The sequence below is a fragment of the Gracilinanus agilis genome, chromosome 2, assembly GCF_016433145.1.
Source record: "Gracilinanus agilis isolate LMUSP501 chromosome 2, AgileGrace, whole genome shotgun sequence".
NCBI lineage: Eukaryota > Metazoa > Chordata > Mammalia > Didelphimorphia > Didelphidae > Gracilinanus > Gracilinanus agilis.
Window position 1 is genome coordinate 471,301,845 of NC_058131.1, and position 23,600 is coordinate 471,325,444.

At 36.9% G+C, this 23,600-nt stretch overlaps 1 protein-coding gene across 7 annotated transcripts in view; it reads left to right on the forward strand.

Moving 5' to 3' along the window:
• The window catches only part of CCDC198 (coiled-coil domain containing 198), a 50,875-nt gene extending 29,784 nt beyond the window's left edge, over positions 1-21,091 (forward strand). For 2 of the 7 annotated variants that reach the window (XM_044662038.1, XM_044662041.1), the window contains exons 3-6: positions 3,391-3,474; positions 7,165-7,266; positions 13,163-13,325; positions 20,706-21,091. In XM_044662038.1, the coding sequence (XP_044517973.1) occupies positions 3,391-3,474; positions 7,165-7,266; positions 13,163-13,325; positions 20,706-20,941 (585 nt within the window). In that variant the 3' untranslated portion in view covers positions 20,942-21,091. Of the gene's footprint in view, positions 1-3,390; positions 3,475-7,164; positions 7,267-13,162; positions 13,326-19,660; positions 19,711-20,705 lie in introns of all 7 variants that reach the window. The other 5 variants (XM_044662040.1, XM_044662042.1, XM_044662043.1 and 2 more) reach the window with 4 other exon arrangements.
• The last annotated feature ends 2,509 nt before the right edge of the window (positions 21,092-23,600 follow it).

Sequence of the window (23,600 nt, forward strand, 5' to 3'; positions counted from 1 at the left end):
GTTCCTAAATTAAAAAATAAAATAAAGATAATGAAAAAGAAAAGAGAAGAGTTCTTTCCCAGGTACTTCAGAAAATGCTCGTACATTATCTCTGAAGAAATCAGACTTAAAGTAGTTGCCTGGTATTGCCATGGAAATTCTTTCCAAAGAGCGCACCAGTCATTGAAATCACAAAATAGGGGGCTTCTAAGATGCTTACAAGGAATTCAAGAAAGAAAGAAAGAAAGAAAAGGGAAAGCTGGGTCAGGTATTTAAGAGCATCATTTTGCATCTTGGACCTTAAAGAGTGGAGAAGTTGTGCTGCTCTGACTCTTTCTCTTAAGATTTTGAAATCTGCTTTTTGGAGCCACATTGCATCTGCTTATAGCAGTCAAGCCATGGCCATATTGTTAGACTGGAGTCAATTGGGTAATGTTCATCAGGACCCTCTTTTTCCCTCCTCTGTCTCCATGTTAGAAGAGCATGGCTCTGAGTAACTAAGCAACTCCCCCTAAGATGACTATGCTCTCTTCTGCATGAAGGGAAGAGACCAAACAAGAGTAGCTATCCCTTTTCCTGCCATCAAAAGGGCTTTTATTGCATACAATTATTTTCAGGGAAGCAGGCCATCCAGATCTTCTGTGGTCTCCTTCCTTGCTACGGTTTCTGTCTATTCTCTCACTACTGTTTATTTCAGCATTAGGTAAAAGAAGTTAGTGACTACAGATCTTTGTTTTGTGTTTAAGACCATTTGCAGTGATAGAGGTCATAGAGACTGAGTCTGGATAAGAGCAGTAGGCATGGCCAGTCCTCAATAGAGAAGCAAGTCAAATAGTACTTCTTTGAACTATCATAAACCAGGAGATGCTTCAGTATTCCTAGCCAGCACAAAGTGATAAGAAGTCATAAGTGGGGAAAGCTATTAGCAACTTGAATTGAGTCCTATTCCCCTAGACTAGAGATATTAGTAAAACAAAGCTTGGTACTTAGGGAGGAGAAAGGGGCTTGCTTGCTACTAAGAGTCCCAGAGATCCCTGTTGAAATCCTTTACTGGTGTACTCCTGGATCCCCCTCCTACATACATCTCTCATTTTAGCAGCTAGTTGGAGAATGAGACTATAGTGTGAAGGACCACTCTCACCCACTGATAGCCATCAAAAGTATTTGTCTTACAAATGTTAGAGTTAGAAGGCACTCTAAATCAAACCTCTTCATTTTACAGATGACTGAATTAAGATCCAGAAAGGTAAAGCAAATGATCTAAGATCACACAGCCAATTAGAGGAAGAGATGATAAGAGAAGTCGGGTCTCCTGACTCTTGGTTCAGTGGTCTTCTTTCCTTAGCATTTTGCCTCCTCATTCCATCTAACTTCCCAAGCAGTAAAATGGAGTGTTCATAATAAACAGAAACAATGAGGCAATTATTTTCACTAGTTGTCTGAAATTTTTATACTTTGGGGAATGAGGAGGAAGAGATGGAAGGGAGAGAATACTGGGAACTGAATTAAGTTGGAAGCTTATCTTTCTTGCAGTATTATACAGGGAATTTCTCTAGCAAGCTTTAATGATTAAAAGAGATGATTTCTATTTACAATGCAAGTTACTGCCATCTAGTGCCATCTTTAGAGTTATGACAATATTGTAAATCTTGATTCTTTTCAGCTTCTGAAAGTATCTATATATCCATAAATATTCCATAGGAAAAATCTATCATTTAACTCCTTCCATACTTATAGATTTATAGTATATGATGATGAAAAAACAAAGGAAGTAAATTCTGTGACTTTTTATATTTCCATATATCAAACAGAGAAGCTAGCCATAGGCATAGGATGTCCCAAAAGTTGTAGTTTAATTTTAAGCTATTAAAGCTGTATTAATAGAACATGGAATTTTTTGAAAGGCTTGCAGAAAACCTTAGCTTTTTTGAAACTCAGATTTTTTTCAGTGACGTTTTAAAAACAAAGCATCTGACTTTCATATTAGTGATACTGTTATTCATTCATTTCCATGTTTTTGTCCCTCTCTTCTTCCTATGTCTCCTCTTTACTCCTCCCTGTTCCCATACCAATATCTCTTTTCATGGAACTGTTCCAGTTCTCTGAGAAATTAGAGGTCTTATCAGAGAAAATAAATAAATATAAGATAACTTTGTTCTAAAACATTTTATTTTGTTGACACACCATAGCTGTTTTCATATTTTATCCTGTGACTTCTGAAGCCTCATCATATCTTTCAGAGGTTTGGTTGTTTTTTTTTAAGCTCAGTTTGTTTTATAAGCCTTGACACCATAAAATATTGCTTTGGAATTTTGTAGCTCTGATTCTCAGCCTTGAAGCAAAAGCTCATAAGAGACTGAAAAACAAGGTGGGCAAAGGAAGGGGCACAGGAGGATGCTGTGACCTATAGTTCAGTGTAGGACAGTGGAAGGAATTTAGAGATTTAAATGCTGTCACAAGATGTGAATTCTAGTTCTTTAGGTTTTCTGTGTGAACTTGTACAAGTCCCTCAATGTTCTTGATCCCAAATTTCTTCATCTTTGAAATAGAGATTTGGTCTGGATCACTTTTAAGGCCCCTTTCAATTCCAAGTCTTTTGACACATGATTGTGCAACCACTACAGCCAGTATACTCACTCTTAAAATAAAAATGTTAATGTAAAATATTGCCTATGAATATGTTTCATTAGAATTAATGGTTATTACTGATGGAACTGTGACATTTTCTGTGGAGACTTTTAAAAATAAGATATCTTCTCTCCCTTGAATGGCAAGGGTCCAAATAAAACTTTAACTAGCATTTGGCCTCAGGGTACCAATATTTAGAAGTGCTTTCATGTAGTTACTCTCTTTGAAATGGAAGAAATTATTGAGCTTAGCTAGTTAAAAAGAAGAAAACATTTAAAATAGGTATGTTACTAGATTCCAGTCTCTACTGCCAGGGTAGCTCTTTCCCAGGCTGCCCCTACTTTATCCCCTAGAGCAGCCTCTCCTTTAGTAACTCAGGGCCTCTGCCAATAAGCAAAAGTATCTCAGGGTCTCTGTCTCCCTTTTACTCTGTCCCCACCCGGTGCTTTCCTTTTGGCAACTGCATTTGCCTTAAAATGTTGATTACAGGACATACATTGTGAAACTTATCCTAAATACCAAAATTGTTACTAATATGTCAAGTGCTATGAAGTAGAAACCTATAGAATAAATTGCTTTTCTGAGTTTCTTTCATCTCTGAAATTCTATTACTTGTTTCTCAACATGAACAAAGCTGTAAAAAAAATTATAGAATCTTGGAGATGAAAGGAACTCTGGTGAGAGTGACTTTTTTTTCCAAACCTTGAAAATAATTTAATGTTTGATTTTTATCTTTCATTGTTGGGTTGAGAAATGCTAAATAGTCTAATTGTTGCACTTTAGATATTCGAACCTCTTGGACCACAAGTCACCAATGCTGAAAAGTTCTTGACACATAAAGGAGCTGAGACCACACGAAAGAAAAAGGTAAATATTGCTAACAGTGGGGAAATGGGGAAAGTAGGGAAATGGTAGTGTCCTTTTTTTTTAAACCATGGCAACATGGAAGAGTTTAAAATGCAAACTGAAAGCTTTACAAAACATAAAAATATATTACCCAGTACTGATAGCCCAAGCGGCAAGCCCATCTGCTCCAAACTGGCAAACCTGGTCAGAGCATATATGACCCACTCAACTCTGCTCATCATGAGATCCTGTACCTTTTTTGCCTTGTGGTAAAAATGGGAATATTGAAAGAAGGGATTTCACTTGGATACTATATTGCATATTGGAAAGAAAATAAAATTTGAAATGAGACCTCATCTAATTTTTGGCTCTGATAATTTTTGTGTGTGTGTCCTTGAGTAAGTCATTTGAATTCTTAGGACTTCAATTTCCCCATATGTAATGGCAATTTCCATCTCCGTGATCCTATGAAACTCAGTTGTTTTGCTGAAAAAAACAGGATTTAGCATCCTAAATAAGGATTCACTTAGCATCAAGACATATACAAGTTCTCTTGTTCTTAAAATCAGTACTCTTTTCCATGATCTCATTTTCTTGGCCTATGAGCTAAACTTACTTAATTAGAAAAGTTACATCATTGTATAAAGGTAAACATACCTCAAAACCCATCTGAGACTTTAGAGTTTGCCATACATGAAATACAAAAAAGCCCAATAATGTGATCAGGCAGAGAGATGATCACCTTGCTCCTGGATTAAACCTATCTCTATGACTTTTCCTTTCCCATTCATCTCCATGGAAGAATAAAAGAACCTTAAAGCTTGACTAGTAGAGAACCCTGAGCCCCAGACCTATTTGGTAGTTACTGAGCAAATAACTGCTACTTGATTTATTGTCTAACTTTCAGAGATTAAAATTGAGAGGTATAAGAATGCTAAACTAGGCTAAAGGCTCTCACAGGACTCTAACCCCTTAACTCAGGGAGTCCAAAGAAAAGGCTAAGACTATAGAATGCATGTTTCCTATGTGTATGCCTCTCCACATGTGTTCTCTATGTGTGTTCACTCTTCTATTGATATGTGTATATATGGGGGAAATGCCCCTATGTTGATGGGAGAATGTTTTGTTGCTACTTTTCTTACTTTGCCATTTCATTAAATGCTTTTTCTTTGAACAAATGATGATACTCTGGCTGAACACCAAAGGTGAACCCATCAGTAGGGGCTTATGAGCTATGATATTTTAAAGGCTGAGAAAAAGCAGAGTACTTTGAACCTGGAGTAACCACTCCCTGTGGGGCCCACCCTGAGAGCTTGGATGGGTAGAGGAATACCTCCAGAAATAAGTAGAGGGGAAATTGCACTAAGTATCTTTTTTGCTCCCTTCAGTTTGAAGCTTTCTTCTTCTTCTTCCTCCACCAGTGCCCCACAGAAATTCAGTCCATATGGTAATGATCCACCACAAAAAAACACAAAAAAAACAATAATGTCTTGCAATTTATACAGATGATTTTCCAGGCATTGTTAGTTTTATAAACCTGTGTAAGAACAGTCCTTGAGCTGACAGGCCCCTACATAGATGAGCTGGCTCCCAGACAAATGCTTAAAAGAAATTGTTTTTGTTCCTGATAACATTCCCTGACATGGGTCTTCCACAAGTTCAATATGAAAAGTATTAAGGCTTTGTCTACCATATTTCTTCCCTTTCACCCATCCCAACAACTGCTGAAGAACATAGGCAGACCAATGTCTTCACTGCCCACAGGGATCATCTGCATGGTTACTGGTTCCCAGCGGAAAGGAATGACCAATGTCACAAGTGATCGATTTCAGGTCCTTTCTATGCTACAGCAGCTCCTGGGATCAATATTGGCATATTGCAGCATTTTATAGGGATGAAACAAGCATTCCAATTAGGAGCAGCAACTTTCCAAATAGATCAAACCTCTTACCTCTCATATGATTATATTTTTGATAGCGTAATAGCTCATATTTTGTAGCTCATTAAGGTTTGAGAAGGTCTTTGCATACATTATCTCATCTGATCTTTATAGCAAACCTATGGAGTAGATGCTATTATCATCCAGATTTCAGAAGCAAAGAAACTGAAGTTTGGGAGATTAAGCAACTTGCCTGCATAGTTAAGCATCAAGCAACTTGCTTAGTTATTGTGTCAGGCAGTATTCAAAACCAGATCTTTAGCCTGGCATTCTATTTGCCAAGCCATGCAGCTATCTTTGGAAGTAAAAAAGATCCATTTGACCTATCTATGGCAAAATCCAGAAGAAACTGCCCTCTGGCCAGGACTAAGGGAGGGGCAATATTATAAACAAAATAAATGCATACATTTAAAAGACTCTAAGCTCAGCAGAAATGGTTGTTTTTTTTTTAATGGCAATACAATAAAAATCAAGAAGCAACAAACACCAAGAGCAATAATGTCTCATTAATATGTAGAAAGATTTACCTCAGGCTTGTTCACTCATGATTTGTATTGCATTTAGTAACAGTAAGGTGAAGGGAAGTGAGCATTTAGTTTGGAGAGATTAGAAGAGAACTGGATTTGAAACCCACTCTATATTTATTAAACTGCATGACTTTTGGTCAGTCACTTAGCCCTAGGAGGCTCAGTTTTTCCATCTGTAAAATGAGATCCTATTAATATATTCATCTACCTCATGGGGTACATATAACACCTATTTAGTACCCATAGGGTCTATAGATACTGCAACTTGTATCCTTAAGGGCCAAATGGAATGTTGTGAAACAAGGCAGTTTGGAGTGACAGTTGTAGCAGTTGTATTATCAGATATTTTCCCCTGTGGAATCAGGGAAAGAATGAATGGATTTATTTTGCATTTATAAAATGGGCATCTATGAATAATATGTGGAAAAGACAAATGGAAAGGTTAGAAGCCAATCCTTTCATATTGAACGATATTCATTTATTTTGTGGTTAAAAAAAAAAACTTGATAAAGAAAATTCTCTGTGAAGAGACTATGAGGACCTTGCAGTTTATAAGTGCTTTCTGGATAGAATGTTTACTTGTAATGGCTAAAAACAGATAAATAAAAAAGATTAACATGACATTTCCTTAGAGACTGAATTTAACTCTTGAAGAAAAATTAAAAGAGGATTCTTGAGAGAGTTTAGTGCTTAGAGGGAACTGAATGGTGAAATTATATTTCTAGAAGTGAAGTCCTTTGTACAGTGAGGGATTGAAGCAGTTTTGGTTGAGATCCTTTTTAGCCAAAAAATTATAAATTTTTATTATTGATTTTATTTATTAATAAATTATATATTCTGTAAATGTATTATTTATTATGGGAGATTAAAGGATTTAATATATAGAAATATAAATGGCTAAATTAGAAAAAAGCTTTCTCCAGTTTTTTCAATAAGTAATATTTAATATATTAAGATAGAGGATAAAACCAACTGATTAATGTAGGAAAAGGTTACAATATTATTAATTAGAAAGACATACAAACAGACACCTGGAATATTTTAAAAGAGAATAATAAGATTAAATATGGGAATGAGTGAAGTAGCAAGGTAAAGGATAACCTGTATTTAAGTGTGGCTGACCTCTATAAGCCTAGCTACAATAGGATCACATGAGATAATGTATAGATAGTTCTTTGCAAACCTTAAAAGTAGTATGTAAATGTCAGCTAATCCTACTTAAACTGGTATATTACCTTTTTACAGCAGGATCTGGAAAAGAAAATGCAAACTCTGGCATACTCTTCTGGGAAAAGACAATATTTAAACAAAATGAAAATGTTAGAAATGAACTGCAAGAAACAAGAGGTAAGAATAAGAGAGAAGAGAAGCCATCATTTATTAATTTTTAAAACCTCAGAAAGGGGGAGTAACTTTTTTTTCCTTCCTTTCCCCATGAATTTGTTGTTCTGTTGCTCAGTTAGTCATATTCAATTCTTCTTGTCTGCTTTCGGGATTTTCTTGGAAAAGATAACTGGAGCGGCTTGCCATTTCCTTCTCCAGTTCATTTTACAGATGAGGAATTGAAGCAGAGTGAAATGACTTGCCCATGGTAATAAATAAAATAAAAGCTAATAAATGTCTGAGGCTAGATTTGAACTCAGGAAGATGGGTCTTCCTGAATCCAAAACCAGTACTCTATCCACTCTACCACCTAACTGTTCTCTCCCCATAAGTAGAGCTCTAAAAATATCTTCAGATACTTTTTTCTTTAGGAAGGGGTTAAAAAAATCATTGAACTTAGAGATTCAGCTAATGATAATACTAATAACTATGGGAAAAGTCAGGAAGAAATCTATCCTCTTAAGATTTCTGAGCAACTATCCTCTTTCTGTTACCATTATTTAATATTTTCTTAATATCCCTTATCTACTTTTTAATTTCAATGAACTTTCAAGGAGGGCTTGAAAAGAGTAGAAATTGCTGCTTCATTTACCTGTATCAGAGTTAGAACATGGGTGAGTTGATTTTGCCACCTGACAGGAAATTGAGAAGGTGCTAATAGCACTAATAGCACTGGAACTCTTAAAAGAAGGTTTCAAGGCTATTTTCTCCCTCTATTTACTGTAGGGATTAATCACCCTTCCCCCTAGTCCTTAGTAATCTGGTTTCTTAGATGCCAAATGTGAAGAAGCAATTAACTTTAATACTTAGATATCAAGAATAATTAACTAAAATAGGAAGCTACTAGATGACTTGCTTCCTCCTCGGCATTGACTTCATCATGTTGGAAGGTCTTTACCTATCCCTTCAATGCAGTTTGGTTCTCTATTCACAACAGAAAGGACTTTCTGTACCACTTTTTTCAAGTGTTATTTGTGGTGCTTGGTTTGAGTGCAAAAATTCCTAGTTCTAAAATTCATTGACATTGCTCTGTCAGTACTGGCTTCTTGGAATGTATGCCATGGAATCGTTTTGTGATAAAGTCTCAGAGGGCAACTAGCAGTGGATAGCTGTAGGCCTGGAATTATGAAGACTCATCTTCCTTAGTTTAAATCTGGCTTTATACACTTACTAGCTATGTGATCCTGAGCAAGTCACTTGACTCTGCCTCCGTTCCCCCCATATGTAAAAAAATGAAGTAGGAAAAGGAAATGACAAACCATTCCAGTATCTGCCAAGAAAATCCCAAATGGGGCCATGAAGAGTCAGATATAACTGAAAATGACTGAACAACAAAGAGTCACAGAATCAAAGAGTTAGAAGTGACCTTGAAAGCCACAGAATTCTCTCTAAAATATTCTCAACAAGTAAAAATCCATCTTCTGATTGGTAGCTTGCAAGGGTGGTGGCAGAGAACTCATGACCTTCCGAGACAGGTCAATTCTTTTTTATTTTTATTTTTTGGATGACTCAAATTGTTAAAAAGTGGTTTTCTCTCCCTTAGATCAATCTAAAAATGTGTCTTTTTGTAACTTTTACCCATTTCTTTAAGGTAAAATAATTCTTCTACACGACTGTTAATCAGATATTCATAGAAAGTTATCATGTTCCCCCATCCCTATTTTTCTCCAGGCTAATCATTAGCCATCCTTATAAGGACTCCTTTCACTTTGTCTTTTCTAAAATGAATTGCCTCCAGATATGTTTTGACCAGGGCAGAGTAAAGGAGAACTATTAACTTCCTCATTCTGAACATGATGCTTCTCTGTATAGTTTAGAATCATAGTTGTTACTTTGCCTTCCAGATCACACTACTCTTTTATTTTAAGCTTGCAGTCCACTAAGATCTTTTTCATAACTTTGATCTAGCTATATCTCCTCCTATGTTGTATTATGAGGATGATTTCCAAGAAAAGAACTTTACATATATTTCTGTCAAGTTTTATTTTACTTGACTTAGCCTACTGTTTGTTGGGAGCTTCCTGTATTCAGTCTCTGTTATTTGGTATATTAGTTAATCATTTCATTTCATTTCATCATTTCAACCTCCTTCCAAGTCACTGATAAAATATATAAAATAGCACAGAGCCAAGAGTGCATCACCGTGGCATACTAGTAGACTGCCCTTCAAATTGATATCTAGTCATCACTACATACTTAACTCGTCATTGGTCAGTCGTAATTGGTCGTTCGATCTATTCCAAATGCTGTACTATCATTCAGCCTATATAGCACTCCACCTTAAGTGTGCTGTGCCTAGAATATAGTGGGCAATTAATAAGTGCTTGTTAACTAACTCATTTATCCACAAGTATAAAAAACTGTTAAATACTCTGTTGGAATCTAAATATATTATCTACGGCTTTAACCTTGCTCTACAAATCCATTTATCCTGTCAGAAAAGGAAATCAGGTAATCTAGTACAGGCAGATGATGATATAACGCTGGCTTTTAGACATCCCTTCTTCCCTAAGTATTCAAAAACTATTCACTAATCCAAAATCTTGTGGGGCTACAGTTTGCAGATTTCCATCCTTTTCCACTTAAAAAATGGTCTAATAGTTTTTTTTTTCTTGTCCTACAACACATTTCCCATTTTCTGAAACCTTTCAAAGATCTCCTGTAGCAAATTAACAATTACATATACTTTTGAGTAATCATGGAAATAGTTTGTTCAGATCTGGTGATTTGAATTCATTAAAAGCATATAGATAATAGCATATACCCTCCCTACTAATCATTCTTTATATCCTTCCCTATTTAAATATAAGAGAAATGAGTTGGGTCACTCAACTTCCTCACTATCATAGGATTGATGGAAAGGATGCACTGGAAAGGATGTCAGATCATTTAGTTCAATTCCCCCTGGCCATAAAATACAAGATTTGAACCTAGGTCATCTGATTCCAAAGTCAAAGTTCATTACACTAAATTAATCTGTCTCCTTTCTATTATTATTCTGTTATCCCCCAAAATCAGTAATTACAAAAAATACTTGTTGTATTTAACATTCATTACCAGCATTGGATTATTCTGAACTTATTTCTGCCAGGGTCATCCTAGTCCAGTGATGGCAAACCTTTAAGAGACTACATGCCCTGTCCTTCCCTCATTACCCTACACAGGGGAGGGAGAAAGTGCTCCTACTGAGCTTCTAGGTTGAGGGGTGGGTGAAGTAAGGACTGTCCTTAATGCAGGTGCCTGTGAGTTGCCCATCTCCCATTGGACTGATGGACAGAGGGGTGTGGAGGCATGGTGGAGAAGGGGAAGGGAGCAGCTCTGCCCAAGTCCCTCTGCCTTCCTAGTAACAAACCCTGGGCAGGTGGGAGAGTTGCATGCATGCCAAAAGAGAATTCTCTGCATGCCATCTTTGGCACTTGTGCCATAGGTTCACCATCACTGTCCTAGTCTATTATATTATGCTCAGTAACTTGAACTTGATTCTATCAGGTAGTCATACTTTTTTTTAAATCTTAAGTTTGTCGATGAGCTCTCTGCATTCAGATTATTCTCTTTAGGCAGCTCCATTTTTTCTCACCAGAATAATTTCATTTTATGTCTCCAGAATTTCATTCTTGAGAGCTTCCCATTCTTTTTGACCAGTTCCCCTCTGAAAAGTATCAGGCCATTGGACATACTTATCCTTTCTCTGACTGTTTGAAATTTTGCATCACCTTTTGAAGAATGAAATTAACTGTCCTACTTTTGCAAAGGAAGAATGCCAGCTGATGATCATCTTCCTTATAAAAATCTCATACAAATTCCTATAATATCATGCCACTCTGTCAGGTTTATGATCTGGCCTCCAGATTCTTAATGAATTCCTCCTGGATTCATTCTGGATAGTCTTTATTATACTCCTACTTCAAAATGGCTTTTGTTTCTACTGCTGTTGATCCTCACCCAAATACTCTCCACCATTTTTCTCCCCTCAAATTCCTAGATTTCCTCATATGAATATATCATCTTAGTATTCAGCAAAACTCTGCTCTTTGTTAATTTATATATTGCCTTTTGAATAAGAGTCAAATTTCAGCCATGAATCTTATCCCAGAGAGATTTAGTAATAGCTTTGAGGTCTAATTTGTCTCTTTACATTAGGATCACTCTGTTAATTGCATTTTTAGGTAAACATTTGAGGCCATAGATTTTATTGCTGACTTTCCTCTTGGATATCATTTCCTGTATATTATGGACCTCTCTTCTTCTCCTATGTTATACGTTCTATGTGATATCAGCCTTGGGAGTACTATGTACACACTTTTTCCCCTTCCTTTTTCAATTTAGAGTTATCTTGATTGGACTTGAAAGACTTTAGGGAAAATCTGTTTTTGTACTGTTATATCCCTAGCCAAAAACCTATCATTCCCAAATCTGCCTTTCCCTACATTTATCTGGTAGAAGTTTTTTTTAAAAAAAACAACTCTGCAGATAACTAACTCTCTCCGGGTTTTCTACTTATTTTCCACAGAACTTCATAGTCTGATAATATTATCTAGTTTTCTTGTGGTAGAATCATCCCTCTCCCCCAATCCATATGAATCACCAGAAGGAGCTAGTGGTCTTCAGATTTTGCAATTCTTTGGAAGCTCTTCATCAAGTCTTAGAGACATGACTCAGGAAAAGAACACACCTCTTTGTATTTTTTATCAGCTTGACAAATAGCTGCTTTAGTATCTCCCAGCAGGAAGACACTAACCACCATCAATTTTCTCTTCTTCAACTGATCATTGTTCATAACCTCTCACCTGAAGGCACCTATGGCTCCCCATTATCATTCCTCAGAGTACAAGAAGCTACTTGACTAAGAAATAAGTCAGTTCCCCCATTTATAGGAAGAGCTTTATAATGCCAATAAATAGCTTCAAATAATCAGTGTGCATATTCTTGTTCCCTTCTTTGTCACTGTCATATTCTTCTACCTAACAATCTCCTAATACAATTGCCCTCTGCCTTTTCAAATAAGATGTCGTTCTCTGGCCTTTTCATCTACCTCTTTATTCTAGAAGACAGATGAAATTGAAACTCATATTTCAGAAGGACTTTTTGCCCTTATGGTCACTCTCTCTGAATTGAAGGGGGAGGGCTTCTTCTTAGAACCTCCTCTTAAGGAAGGGGTCCAGGCCCAGATATCACTTCATTTTCCACCTGGCTTCACTTTTTGTACTTCTCTATCTTCCATATTTCCCTTCAGCTTCCTTTTATTTGTTGTTTTCCCCAATAGAATATAAGCTTTTTGAGGGCAGGCACTGTTTTTCTTTTGGCTTGTATGTACATTCCCAGTGCTTGGCACAGTGTCTGGAACATGGTAAATGTTTAATACATGCTAGTTAACTGACTTTCTATTTGTAGCTTTGCTCTTCCTTGAAAAACACTTTCTGTTCTATCAAGCAACATTTAATTCTTGCTGATAATCTAGAGTGCGCATCTTTAATGAAGGATCACTTCAATATATTAACAATAACCACCTTTAGATAGGATTCAAGGTAGAGCAAATGGAGTATTGCAACACATAGAGACTCATCCAAGCATCTTACTTTTGTAGAGATGTGCTTTAGAGAAGAGAAAATTTCATTGAACTGTGTAGTTTTTTGACTGAGTGCACTTTCAGTCTTTTTCCAAAATGGTGACCAAGTTGATTTTGGAAACTGCTGTTTCTTCTGAGATTTTTCTTTGAAAAGTTTCCCTCTAATATATGTCTTTATCCTTATAATGAACATATGAACTGTAAAATGCCCAGAATGCCAGAGACTGAATTCTGTGTAGTGGAGACTGCTAAATTTGTGGAAGTTAGCTATTTATTTCTCTATTGTTAATATAGTTGAATCATTTACAGGCTCAGGCTGAGCTGAAGAAAAATCTCCATAAAGAAGCAAGAATTAATAAACACAAAGCTAAGAAAATCCTGGAAAACATGCAAAGAAATGATAACAGAAAAAACTCTATGACTAAAAAGTCTGATGTACTCATAAATGGAAATAAAGGTGAGTTCTGTCATTTCTCAATGAAATGAAATTTTCCTAATTTGTTTTTAGCCTTTTCAGACAAGTTATTGGTGGAAAAAGAACAACCAGTAGCTTTGGGCTATTCCTATTGATGTACTAATGGAATTTAACTGTGCTCAATTTGGAAATGAAAAATTAGAAGAAAAACAGAGAAGCTTACAAAACACAGTTGCAAAAGATCTTTATTAATTTAGTATTTCAGTTGGCTTAACACTATTTAGTAATAAGTATTTTTAGACTCACTCATTTTAGGTTCACAAAACTCAATCATCCCTAGGAGGAAACAAGAAGAAAAATCTTCATTTTATGATTAAAGAAAATGAAAGACAAGGAGGTTTACTAATGTACCTGAGATCATATAGAATGATGATATATTTGTAAGTTTTCCTGATTTCCCAAATAGTGCTGCTATGTCATTCCCAATCCAGTCCAATATAATTCAATTAAACACAACAAGCAGAAATAGTGGCAACACCACCAATACCAGCCTATTAGAGAGAGGGGAGAATGCTAGGTTCTGTGATGGATGCTACTCCCTTCCTCTAGTTGAATTTGAAAACTCTAAAGACCTAACCTTTTGGTCTTACTATACATTTCCTAAGAAAGGTAACATCATATAGGGAGATAGAGAGCTGGCTTCCATTCCCTACTAACAAGGTTGAAGAAGACAGACACATACTAGACTAAGAGTATAAATCATAAATTAGTGAATTATGATGGGAGTTCTACATACATGAAATAATAGACCTGGACCTTGCCTACTTTAAAAAAAATCACTCATAATTTTCTAGAACTCTTCTATTTAAATATATATTAAATATACAAATATAATATAAATATAAATATAAACATGAGTTTATATTATAAATTGGTTCTGCTCTTGTTTATCATGTCCCTTTGTTTGGTAGGGAAAGATCAAGTGTTTCCTGGTAGAGATAGTTTCTAGACTCTTTTGATCTGATTGTAGTGATTATTTGACATTGTTGACAGTCTGTAATAGAGCCTGGTTGAACCCACCAATGGAGATTACTCCAGTTTTAAAGATCTCTGAGTGAGAATAATTGCTGCTTTCTTTAAGATATGAAATCAGAGATTGTTAATTTGCATTAGCCATCAATAGTCATTCAGCGGAGTTGTCTAATTATTAATATGTCGATGTCCTAGTCCTAATCTAATGGCTTTCCCCCTCAATCTTCATCTTTCTCAACTTCTCCAAGACACTATCATCACCTTCTCCTAGATTCTCTCTCCTTCCTAGGCCTTCATGATATTTTTCTTCTCTCCTGGTTTTCCTCATGACTTATCTGACTGCTCCTTTTCAGTCTCCTTTGCTTGATTTTTATTCAGGGCACGATCATTAATGGTGAGTGTCCCCCAGGGTCTAAGACTGTTCCTCTTGTTTACTTTCTCTATCCTGTCTCACTTGATAATCCCATTAAATCCCACAGATTCAATTATCTCTATGCAGATGATTCCCAGATTTGTATATCTATCCTAGTCTCTCTCCTGACTGATACTACCCACTGCTTTTTAGACATTTCAAATTAGATTCTTACACGCAATTCATACTTAACATGTCTGAAATAGAATTCATCCTACCCCCTAAACCATTTCCTCTTCTGCACTTTCCTAGTCCTGTTGAGGATATCACCATTTTCTCAGTAATCCATGTTCCCAAATTAAGAATCTGGGTCGTCCTCATTACCTCACTTGTGCTCACCCCACATATCCAATTTGTCTTCAGGTTTTATTTTCTCTACCTTCACAACATTTTCATACATATCTTATTATCTAACCTTACATAGCCACCACCCTTGGGCAGGCCCTCCTCATTTTATGTCTAGCAGACAGTTGTGGTAGCTTTCTACTTGGTCTCCCAAGTCTCAAGTCTCTACCCATTCCAATTTATCCTCCACTAAGCTAACAAGTATTCTATCAAGGGGCAGCTGGGTAGCTCAGTGAATTGAGAGTCAGGCCTAGAGACAGGAGGTTCTAGGTTCAAACCCGGCCTCAGACACTTCCCAGCTGTGTGACCCTGGGCAAGTCACTTGACCCCCATTGCCCACCCTTATCACTCTTCCACCTATGAGCCAATACACAGAAGTTAAGGGTTTAAAAAAAAATAAATTTTAAGAAGTATTCTATCAAAAATGCATGTCTGATGATGTCACTCTTTCTAAAGTCCAGTAGTTCCCTATCACTTCTAGAACCAAATATAAAATCCTCTGTTTGGCATTTAAAAATCTTTCCAACTTGATCCTGTCTTACCATTCCAATATTCTTACACTTTACTTCCCTCCACGAGTGACACTGACTTCCTTACTGTTGCTTGCACATGACACCCCAGCTCCTGACTCTGAACCCTTTAACTTTCTGACCTCCATAGCTGAATTTTTTCCCCATTTATCTTCCAGCTACCTTGAGCTTCTTCATGGCTCAGCTCAAATACCACCATCTGTAAAAGGTGTCTCTCAATTCCTCCTCCTAATGCCTTCACTATGAGATTACTTCCATTTATACTGTATACGTCTTGGAGATATATATATATATATATATATCATTATTTGCATATCTCCCATATTAGAATGTGAGTTCTTTGAGGGCAGGACCCTTGTTTTTTATTTTCTTTGTATCCCTAGTATTTAATAAATGCATGTTGACTGATTAATACTCTTATGTCCAAAGCTCACTAACATCTTAATCTTTGGGTGTTCGTTTTGCCAATCACATTGAAGGGTCTCTAATCCTTCTGTATCCCCTAGCAGTGTTGTGTTGTTTTACAAGACTCCATCCAGCAAAAGCTGGGTGGATTGCACACATAGCTGAGCTTTGAGGTGACTCCCTTGTCAGCTGAAAGGAATAAACTAGGGGAATACTGCAGATAAAGTGGCAAAGTACAAGCCTTATCTATCTTTACCAACTAACTCCAACATCAAACAATATAATGTTTACACTTTTCACAGGGTATATGTACGCTATTTGCCTTTATGTCTTGGATAGTAAATCCTTCTATGAGAAAAATCATAAAAAGATATTTTCTCATCTTGACTGCTTCCTTTCCTCTCCTAAATGTATTAATTTTAGCAGTATATTTTCAGCTTCATATAATTAAAATGAGCTACTTTATCTTTTGTAATTGACTCTACCCTTTGTTTAATTAAGAAAACATATCCTACCCTTAGTTGTAAATTATAAACAATCTGTTTCTCTTTTATTTTTTAAATGGCATGGTCTTACTCTTTTAATTTTTTGTAGAATATGCCAAGAAATATTGGTCTAAACTTAATTTATGCCAGGTTGCTTTCCACGTTTTTCTAGCAGTTTTGTTAAAATGTAGAGTTATTTTCTAAGTAATTTTTGTATTTTGAATAAGTATTAATTACATTTGTCTATTGTTCTCCTATGCTTTTATCCTTCTCTCATTTTGATATTAGAACTATATTTGTCTCATAAAAGGAGTATAGTAGAATACATTCATCTCATTCTCATTTTTTAAAGAATAATTTATGTGGCAGTAATATTAATCTTTAAAAGTTTGATACATTTCTCTGTGAATTCATCAAAACTCAGACACTTCCTCAGACCAATGCTTTGTATTGATACCAAGATGGAAGGTACTGGTTTAAAAAATCATTGGGGGGGAAGGGGAGAGCAGCTGGGTGGGTCAAAAGATTGAGAGTCAGGCCTAGAGATGGGAGGTCCTAGGTTCAAATCTGGCCTCAGACACTTCCTAGCTGTGTGACCCTGGGCAAATCACTTGACCCCCATTGCCCACCCTTACCACTCTTCCACCTAGCAGCCAATACACAGAAGTTAAGGGTTTAAAAAAATAAAAATAAAATAAATAAATAAAATAAATTATATTGGCCCGCCTAAAGTTTTTTTTTTCCTTTCCTTTTACCCGCTCTTTAAAAAGTTTGCCCATCACTAGTCTAGAGTATTTCATCAGTTACAACTGATATCATGGAATCACTGGGTGAGCTGGAAGGTCTGGTGTTTGTGGTAAATGTGGTTAAAATGTTAACTTAGCAGAACACAGAGGTAAACACAGAGGATAACTTAGCAGGGCACAGATGGTAACTTAGACTTCAGAAATAAAGAAATGTTTATGCAAGCTCAGCTACAGGGGCTTGGCTCTGCAAAAATGAGGAATGTGCTTAACCTAAAAGCTATCTGAATTAGGACTTACAAGCTAAAAATAAATCATCAGGATAATCAATAGCAACTCAGTTGGGAATTGTTTCTTTCAAATCCCCCTCCTCTTTTGATTCTTAAGGGAAAATTTTTATATTTTATCTTCTCAGATTTATAAGCATATAAATTCAGAGTAAATTCTTATAATCCTTTCTTTTCTTCTGATTTTTTTCAATCTTCACTGACCTCTGTTCTTGCCTCAGGTGACTGTTAAGGGACAGAATTGCTCCCAACTGAATACCAATCCTCTTTCTTTCAAACCTGATCATTTGATATAGCATTCCTTCCTCTAATCCTGGTGCCTCAGTCTACTTTTCTACACTGTTTTCTTTACTCAGCTCAAGTCCTCCTTCCATCTTATGCTTCTTTTACCTCCATTTCCTGAAGAAGCTAGAAGTAGAAGCCATTTAAACTTTTTCAGGCTCAGTTCCTTCATCTGTAAATAGGAATAATAATTAGCACTTTCCTTCCCAGATCAAATGAAGGAGTATTTATGAAGTACTTTGCAAGTTTTAAAGCACCAGATGTATGTTACTTATTATTTATTGCAATTGATTTTCTCATGCACAAGTGAGTTTTAGAGACAGAATCTGAATCCATTTTTCCAATGACTAGTGATCTTCCTACTACACCATGCATATGCTAGGCATTCAAAAAACATAGTTAAAATTTATGTGAAGTCCAGGCAGGTCTAGTTAACTTAGGTAGATGTGAGAATTAAAGCTCCTTAAAACAGAACCCTGAGGCACAGGTTCATGGGGAAGTAGGGGCAATGAGGAAAAGATACAGCAAAAACAATTGGTTGGGCTTTCAGTGTGACTAATTTGGGGTCCCAGCAGAAAGTGTATAAAGGTAGAAAGTTAGGAAGAGTCCAAAGTTTCATACTCAGCTCCAATGAGTTCCCCATAATCTCCTGTTGGTGTGTATGTTGCCTGGGTCACAATAACCTTCACACCAGTGCAACTCTGCAAGACTCCCAAAGGCCATTGATTTTATAGAGACAGAGCAGTTCTCACTCAAGAGAGTCTGGGGGGGGCTCCCCAACGTGTCCTAAGATAAGTCTGGAGCTAGAAGGGACCACAAAGGCCATTTATCCAGCTCCTTCATTTTAAATAAGAAGAAAACTGAGGAACAAGGAAGTTGTGAGCCTAATATCACTGTGGTAGTGTCAGAGTCCAGATCTGCACTGGCACCCTCTCTTTTTATAGTTATTATTCATCCCCATGGCCCCAGGGAAGGAGACAAAAGAAGCAGTTGCTGGGAGGAGTCTAAGCCAAACTAAATAAGGAGCTTAAGGATGGTTTCCAGAAAATGTCAGGAAGAGGGTACCCACACAGTGTTCAGAGGGAAAGCAGATTGACTCAAGTAAGCTTTATGGATCTCAGAGAGGCCTATAGACTCTAGATCTTGTGGGATTTTCACAGTTTGGCAGCATCAGGTTTGAGTCAGAAGATCTGGACTTGCCCCTTAGCTTTATCCCTTCACGGCTTTGTGACTTTGAGCGAGTCACTGATCTTCCTTTCCTTATTTTCCAACTTAAAAAATAGAATAATAATGCTTGCATTTTATACCTTTACAGGGGTATTCTGGCAATACAATGGAAATAAAGCCACCAGTTGATACTAAAGAGCAAGATAAGTCCAGATGTCAGGCACTCTTTTCACTCCCTACTAACCAGTGGCCTGATGGTACATCTGAAAAACTCATTCCCCTCTCTTGCTGGGATTTGGCTTTCCTTTCAACTCCTTTGCTGCCTACCTTCTAGTTTTATTGTTGGTTTGTTTGTTTAATGTAAAAAATATTTTTGTCTCTCCTGGTTGTACAAAAACAGGCAGCCAGAATAGGGTCCTCAGGCTGTAGTGTGCTATTCTGAGGGAAAGAGAAAGATAACAATGTTGATTTACCTAACTGTCTTCTAGAACTGTATGAGTTCACATTCATCAAAAAAAAGGATTATGCTACTTTTATCATAAAAATGAAATTTTAAAAGGTATTTTTGTCAGAGAAGAAAATCTGGGAGTAGAATAAAAATTAGTTTTTTCTAGGAACCAAGTCTTCAAGTATTATCTATATGTGGACAAGTGTCTATATCTGATCCTAATTTCTCTTCTGGACTTTAGCCTTGTATTCCCAAATGCCCAGTGGACATTTGAGGAACATCCAACTAGAGGTAGGTATCTCAAACTCAATGTGTCCAAAATACTCAGTCTCCTTAATTTCCCACTTTCTTTTGAGGATACCATTAACTAGTCCATTCAGGTTCACAACCCTGGACTCAGTATTAACTCTTTCCTTTTATCCCTTATAATCCAATTAATCTTATCAATTCTACCTCTGCTATATGTATAACATCTGTCATATAACATATTTTTACCTATATGGCTACCACATGAGTTCAGACTATAATCATCTCTCACCTAGAATACTAATTGGTTTAATCTCTCCGCTCTCCAGTTTATCCTTCACACAGCTGCCTAAGTGATATTTTTAGGGCACAAGTCTATGTTGCTTTCCTGATAAAACTCTAGTGATTTCCTCTTGCCTCTGGGATAAAATATAAACTTCTCTGATTAGCATTTAAAGCCCTTCTCAATCTGGTTCCATTCTTTCTTTCTCATTTAATTGCACATTTCTATTCTTCACAGACTCCAAACTGGTTTACTTGTTATTCCCCATAGACCATATTCTGTCTTCTGCCTCCAAGCCTTTGTAGAGGCTGTCTACTATGTTTGAAATCCATTTTATTCTTCCATCCACCTCAAAAATTATCAACACTCTTTCAAAGCTCAGCTTAAGTGTCACTTCTTACAGGAAGCCTATCCTAACCTCAATGCCATGAATTCAGAAGTTACTTTGTACCTACTTTGCATACATTTTATATTTCCTTTTTGACATCTATGTGTGTTTCCATATTTATGCATATTTATATGTACATACACGTGTGTGTGTGTGTGTGTGTGTGTGTGTGTGTGTGTGTGTGTGTGTAACCTCTTAGAGGATTGTCATTTTTTTATTGTAGCTCGATTGCATTATTTGGCATATTATAGACGCTGAATAAACAGGTGTTGAATAAATAAATTAATGAATCTAGATTCTTAATTTCTTCCTTGGACACAATATTAACTTCGTTAAATTGAATTCTAAAAGAACTTTGGTCTTTTGTAGGAAATGCACAGAATAGAAAATTTGCAAAGAATCATGAACAGATTGAATATAATCCCAGGAGGAGTGATATATTGAGAAGATGGTCCCTCAAACAACAGGTCCAAGACGAAATGCTCTGGGACAGTTCTAGCACCAGTTCAGATGAGTTGGACAAAAATGAAAGGAAATCCTGGGGACTATTGAGGACCAAGACACAAAGAATCTCAGTTTTAGATGAGCTCCTGGATCAAGAGTAAGAGAGCTACAACATTAAGAAACCTATGCACCCATCAGGATTTCATTGGGAGGGAAAAGGGGAGAAGTGGGAGTATATTGACAAATTCAATTACTTGTGATTCCAGGACCTAGAACAGTGCCTGGCTTATAGGAGGTGCTTAATAAATACTTATGGATTAATTGCTTAATTGTAGTACTGATTGAAATCAATATGTGCAATATGCTGCATTTTTTCAAAAGCCTTTGTTTTTTTTTAAACCCTTACTTTCTGTCTTAGTAACAACTCTAGGACAGAAGGGCAAGGGCTAGGCAAATGGGGTTAAGTGACTTGTCTAGGATTACCAGCTCAGAAGTGTCTGTCAGATTTGAACCCAGATCCTCCTAGCTCTAGGTTTGGTGTTCCATTCACTGAGCCACTTAGCTTCTCCTAAAAGATTGTTTTTAAGAATAGAGCCTTTTAGTCCCTGGGCATTATTACTGTGACCTACTTAAAGAAAATTGATATTGGGCATATAAAACAGATAAATTAGAGGAATAATTATTCACGTGATTCTCTTTATTTTATTTATAAGAATTACATTCTTTATTAAAATACTAAGGTTATCTAGAAAATATAGGCTGGTTTTCATATAGCTAACTACTAGTCTTAACAGAGAGGCACCTGGGAGACTACAGATATACTTAATATGATAGGAACTATTATCAATTAAATAAATATTGACCAAATGAAATTAAAACTATTATGAGAATATAATGGATTTCCATAAAGAATAAGAATTTTAGAGCTACATGGGATCGTGGGGATCATTTAATTAAGAGAAAATGATTCAATTACAAAAACTAAATGTACATGTAATTTAAAAAACATCTCTTGTGAAATCCATCTACAGTTTCCTCAGTTCCAAGGAATTACATTTTATCTAGAAACATTCAAAAGTTATTTTTAAAATTTAATGGTCCATTTTGCAAAATATTCCAAAAAGAAAAACAATCCCAAACCCCACAATGCTGAAATTCATCAAATGAACATAGAAAGCTGACACATTTGAGAATAAACACTAGAGCTATAACTATGAATTTTGTAGTTGTTGTTCATTTGTTCATGTTGTTCATGAACAAATGTTCATGACTGATATTGTTCATCAGTCATGTCCAACTCTTTATGACCTCTTGACAAAGATACTGGTATAGTTTGCCATTTCCTTCTCCAGTTCATTCTATAGATGAGGAAACTGAAGCAAACACGGTTAAGTGATCTGCCTAGGGTCACACTGCTTATTAAATGTTTTTGGCCAGGAAATTTTTTACCTCAAGGCAAAAACAGTTGTGGAAAAGGATTGTAATGCAGAGAACATTGATGGCAGGTCCAGGTCCTCTGAGAGAGGAGACCATCCAGCCCTGGCTCCTGGATTTTGTGAAGGAAGTAGACCCTAGGACAGTGATGGTGAACCTATGGCATGTGTGTCAAAGATGGCACACAGAGCACTCTCTGTGGGCATGTAGCCACCTCCCCCACCCCTCCGCACCCCAGAGAGCATTACTACAAAAGCTAAGGGACTTGGGTGGAGCTGCTCCCCTCCTCCTCCCCACTGTGCCTGATAGCAATTTTTCACATCCCCCACCCCACTGCCCAGCAGCCATTGGGAGTGCACAGGTGAGCAGCTCACAGGTAGAAGAGCTGGAGGGGCATGGAGCACTCAGGTCACTCTGCACTCCCTGAGGACATTCTTCACTCCACTTTCCACGACCCTCCTCCCAGCAGCCCTATGGGGGGAAGGGGGGAATGCAGGGCATACCCACCAGGGGTTGGGGGAGGGGCATGGCATCTGGTGGGGGGGCAGGGAACAGCACTTGGTCTGGGGGGGTGGGGTAGGGGTGAGGCCTGGCACTCCATCTCTAAAAGGTTCGCCATCACTGCCTGGAATAAGACCTCATTTGCCTTATGATATTCTGATAAATATTTATATCTCCTAGCTAATGGCAATTTGTTCATGTGTTTACTTGAATTCTGTTACTTCTATGACCTTACTCTCTATCAATAACCTGCTTTTCTTACATCTTTGGGAGATAATTTAACATTAGTAGATAATGAGCTAGACCAGGAGTCAGGAATGACTGGGTTCAAATCTAGCCTCAGACAGTAGCTATATAGGCCTGGGAAAGTCACTTCCTTAGCCCCAGTTTCCTCATGTATCCAATGTGGAAAATAATATTATAATACCTATAGTACATGAGTTTTGTAAGAATATCTAAAGTTCTACATAAATGTCAACCATTATGTTTCTTTTTTTTTGTAATGCTAGCTTCTATTTGGGTTACAACATGCTTAGATGTTCTCTTTCCTAAAAAACATCATCTCTTGACCCAGATACAACTAGTTATAGTCCTATCCCATTGCTCCAACATTTGTAAGAACAGTCTACATTCAGCTACCTCCACTCTCTCCCCATCATTCACTCTTCAATCCCTTCCATCTCATTCATCCCTCTGAAACTTCTTCTATGACATCTACGGTAGGAACAATATCCTCAGGTGAGAGTAGCATTTTTTTTCTTTAAAAGCTAATGATAGGGGGCAGCTGGGTAGTTCAGTAGATTGAGAGCTAGACCTAGAGATGGGAGGTCCTAGGTTAGAATCTGATCTCAGACACTTCCCAGCTGTGTGACCCTGGGTAAGTCA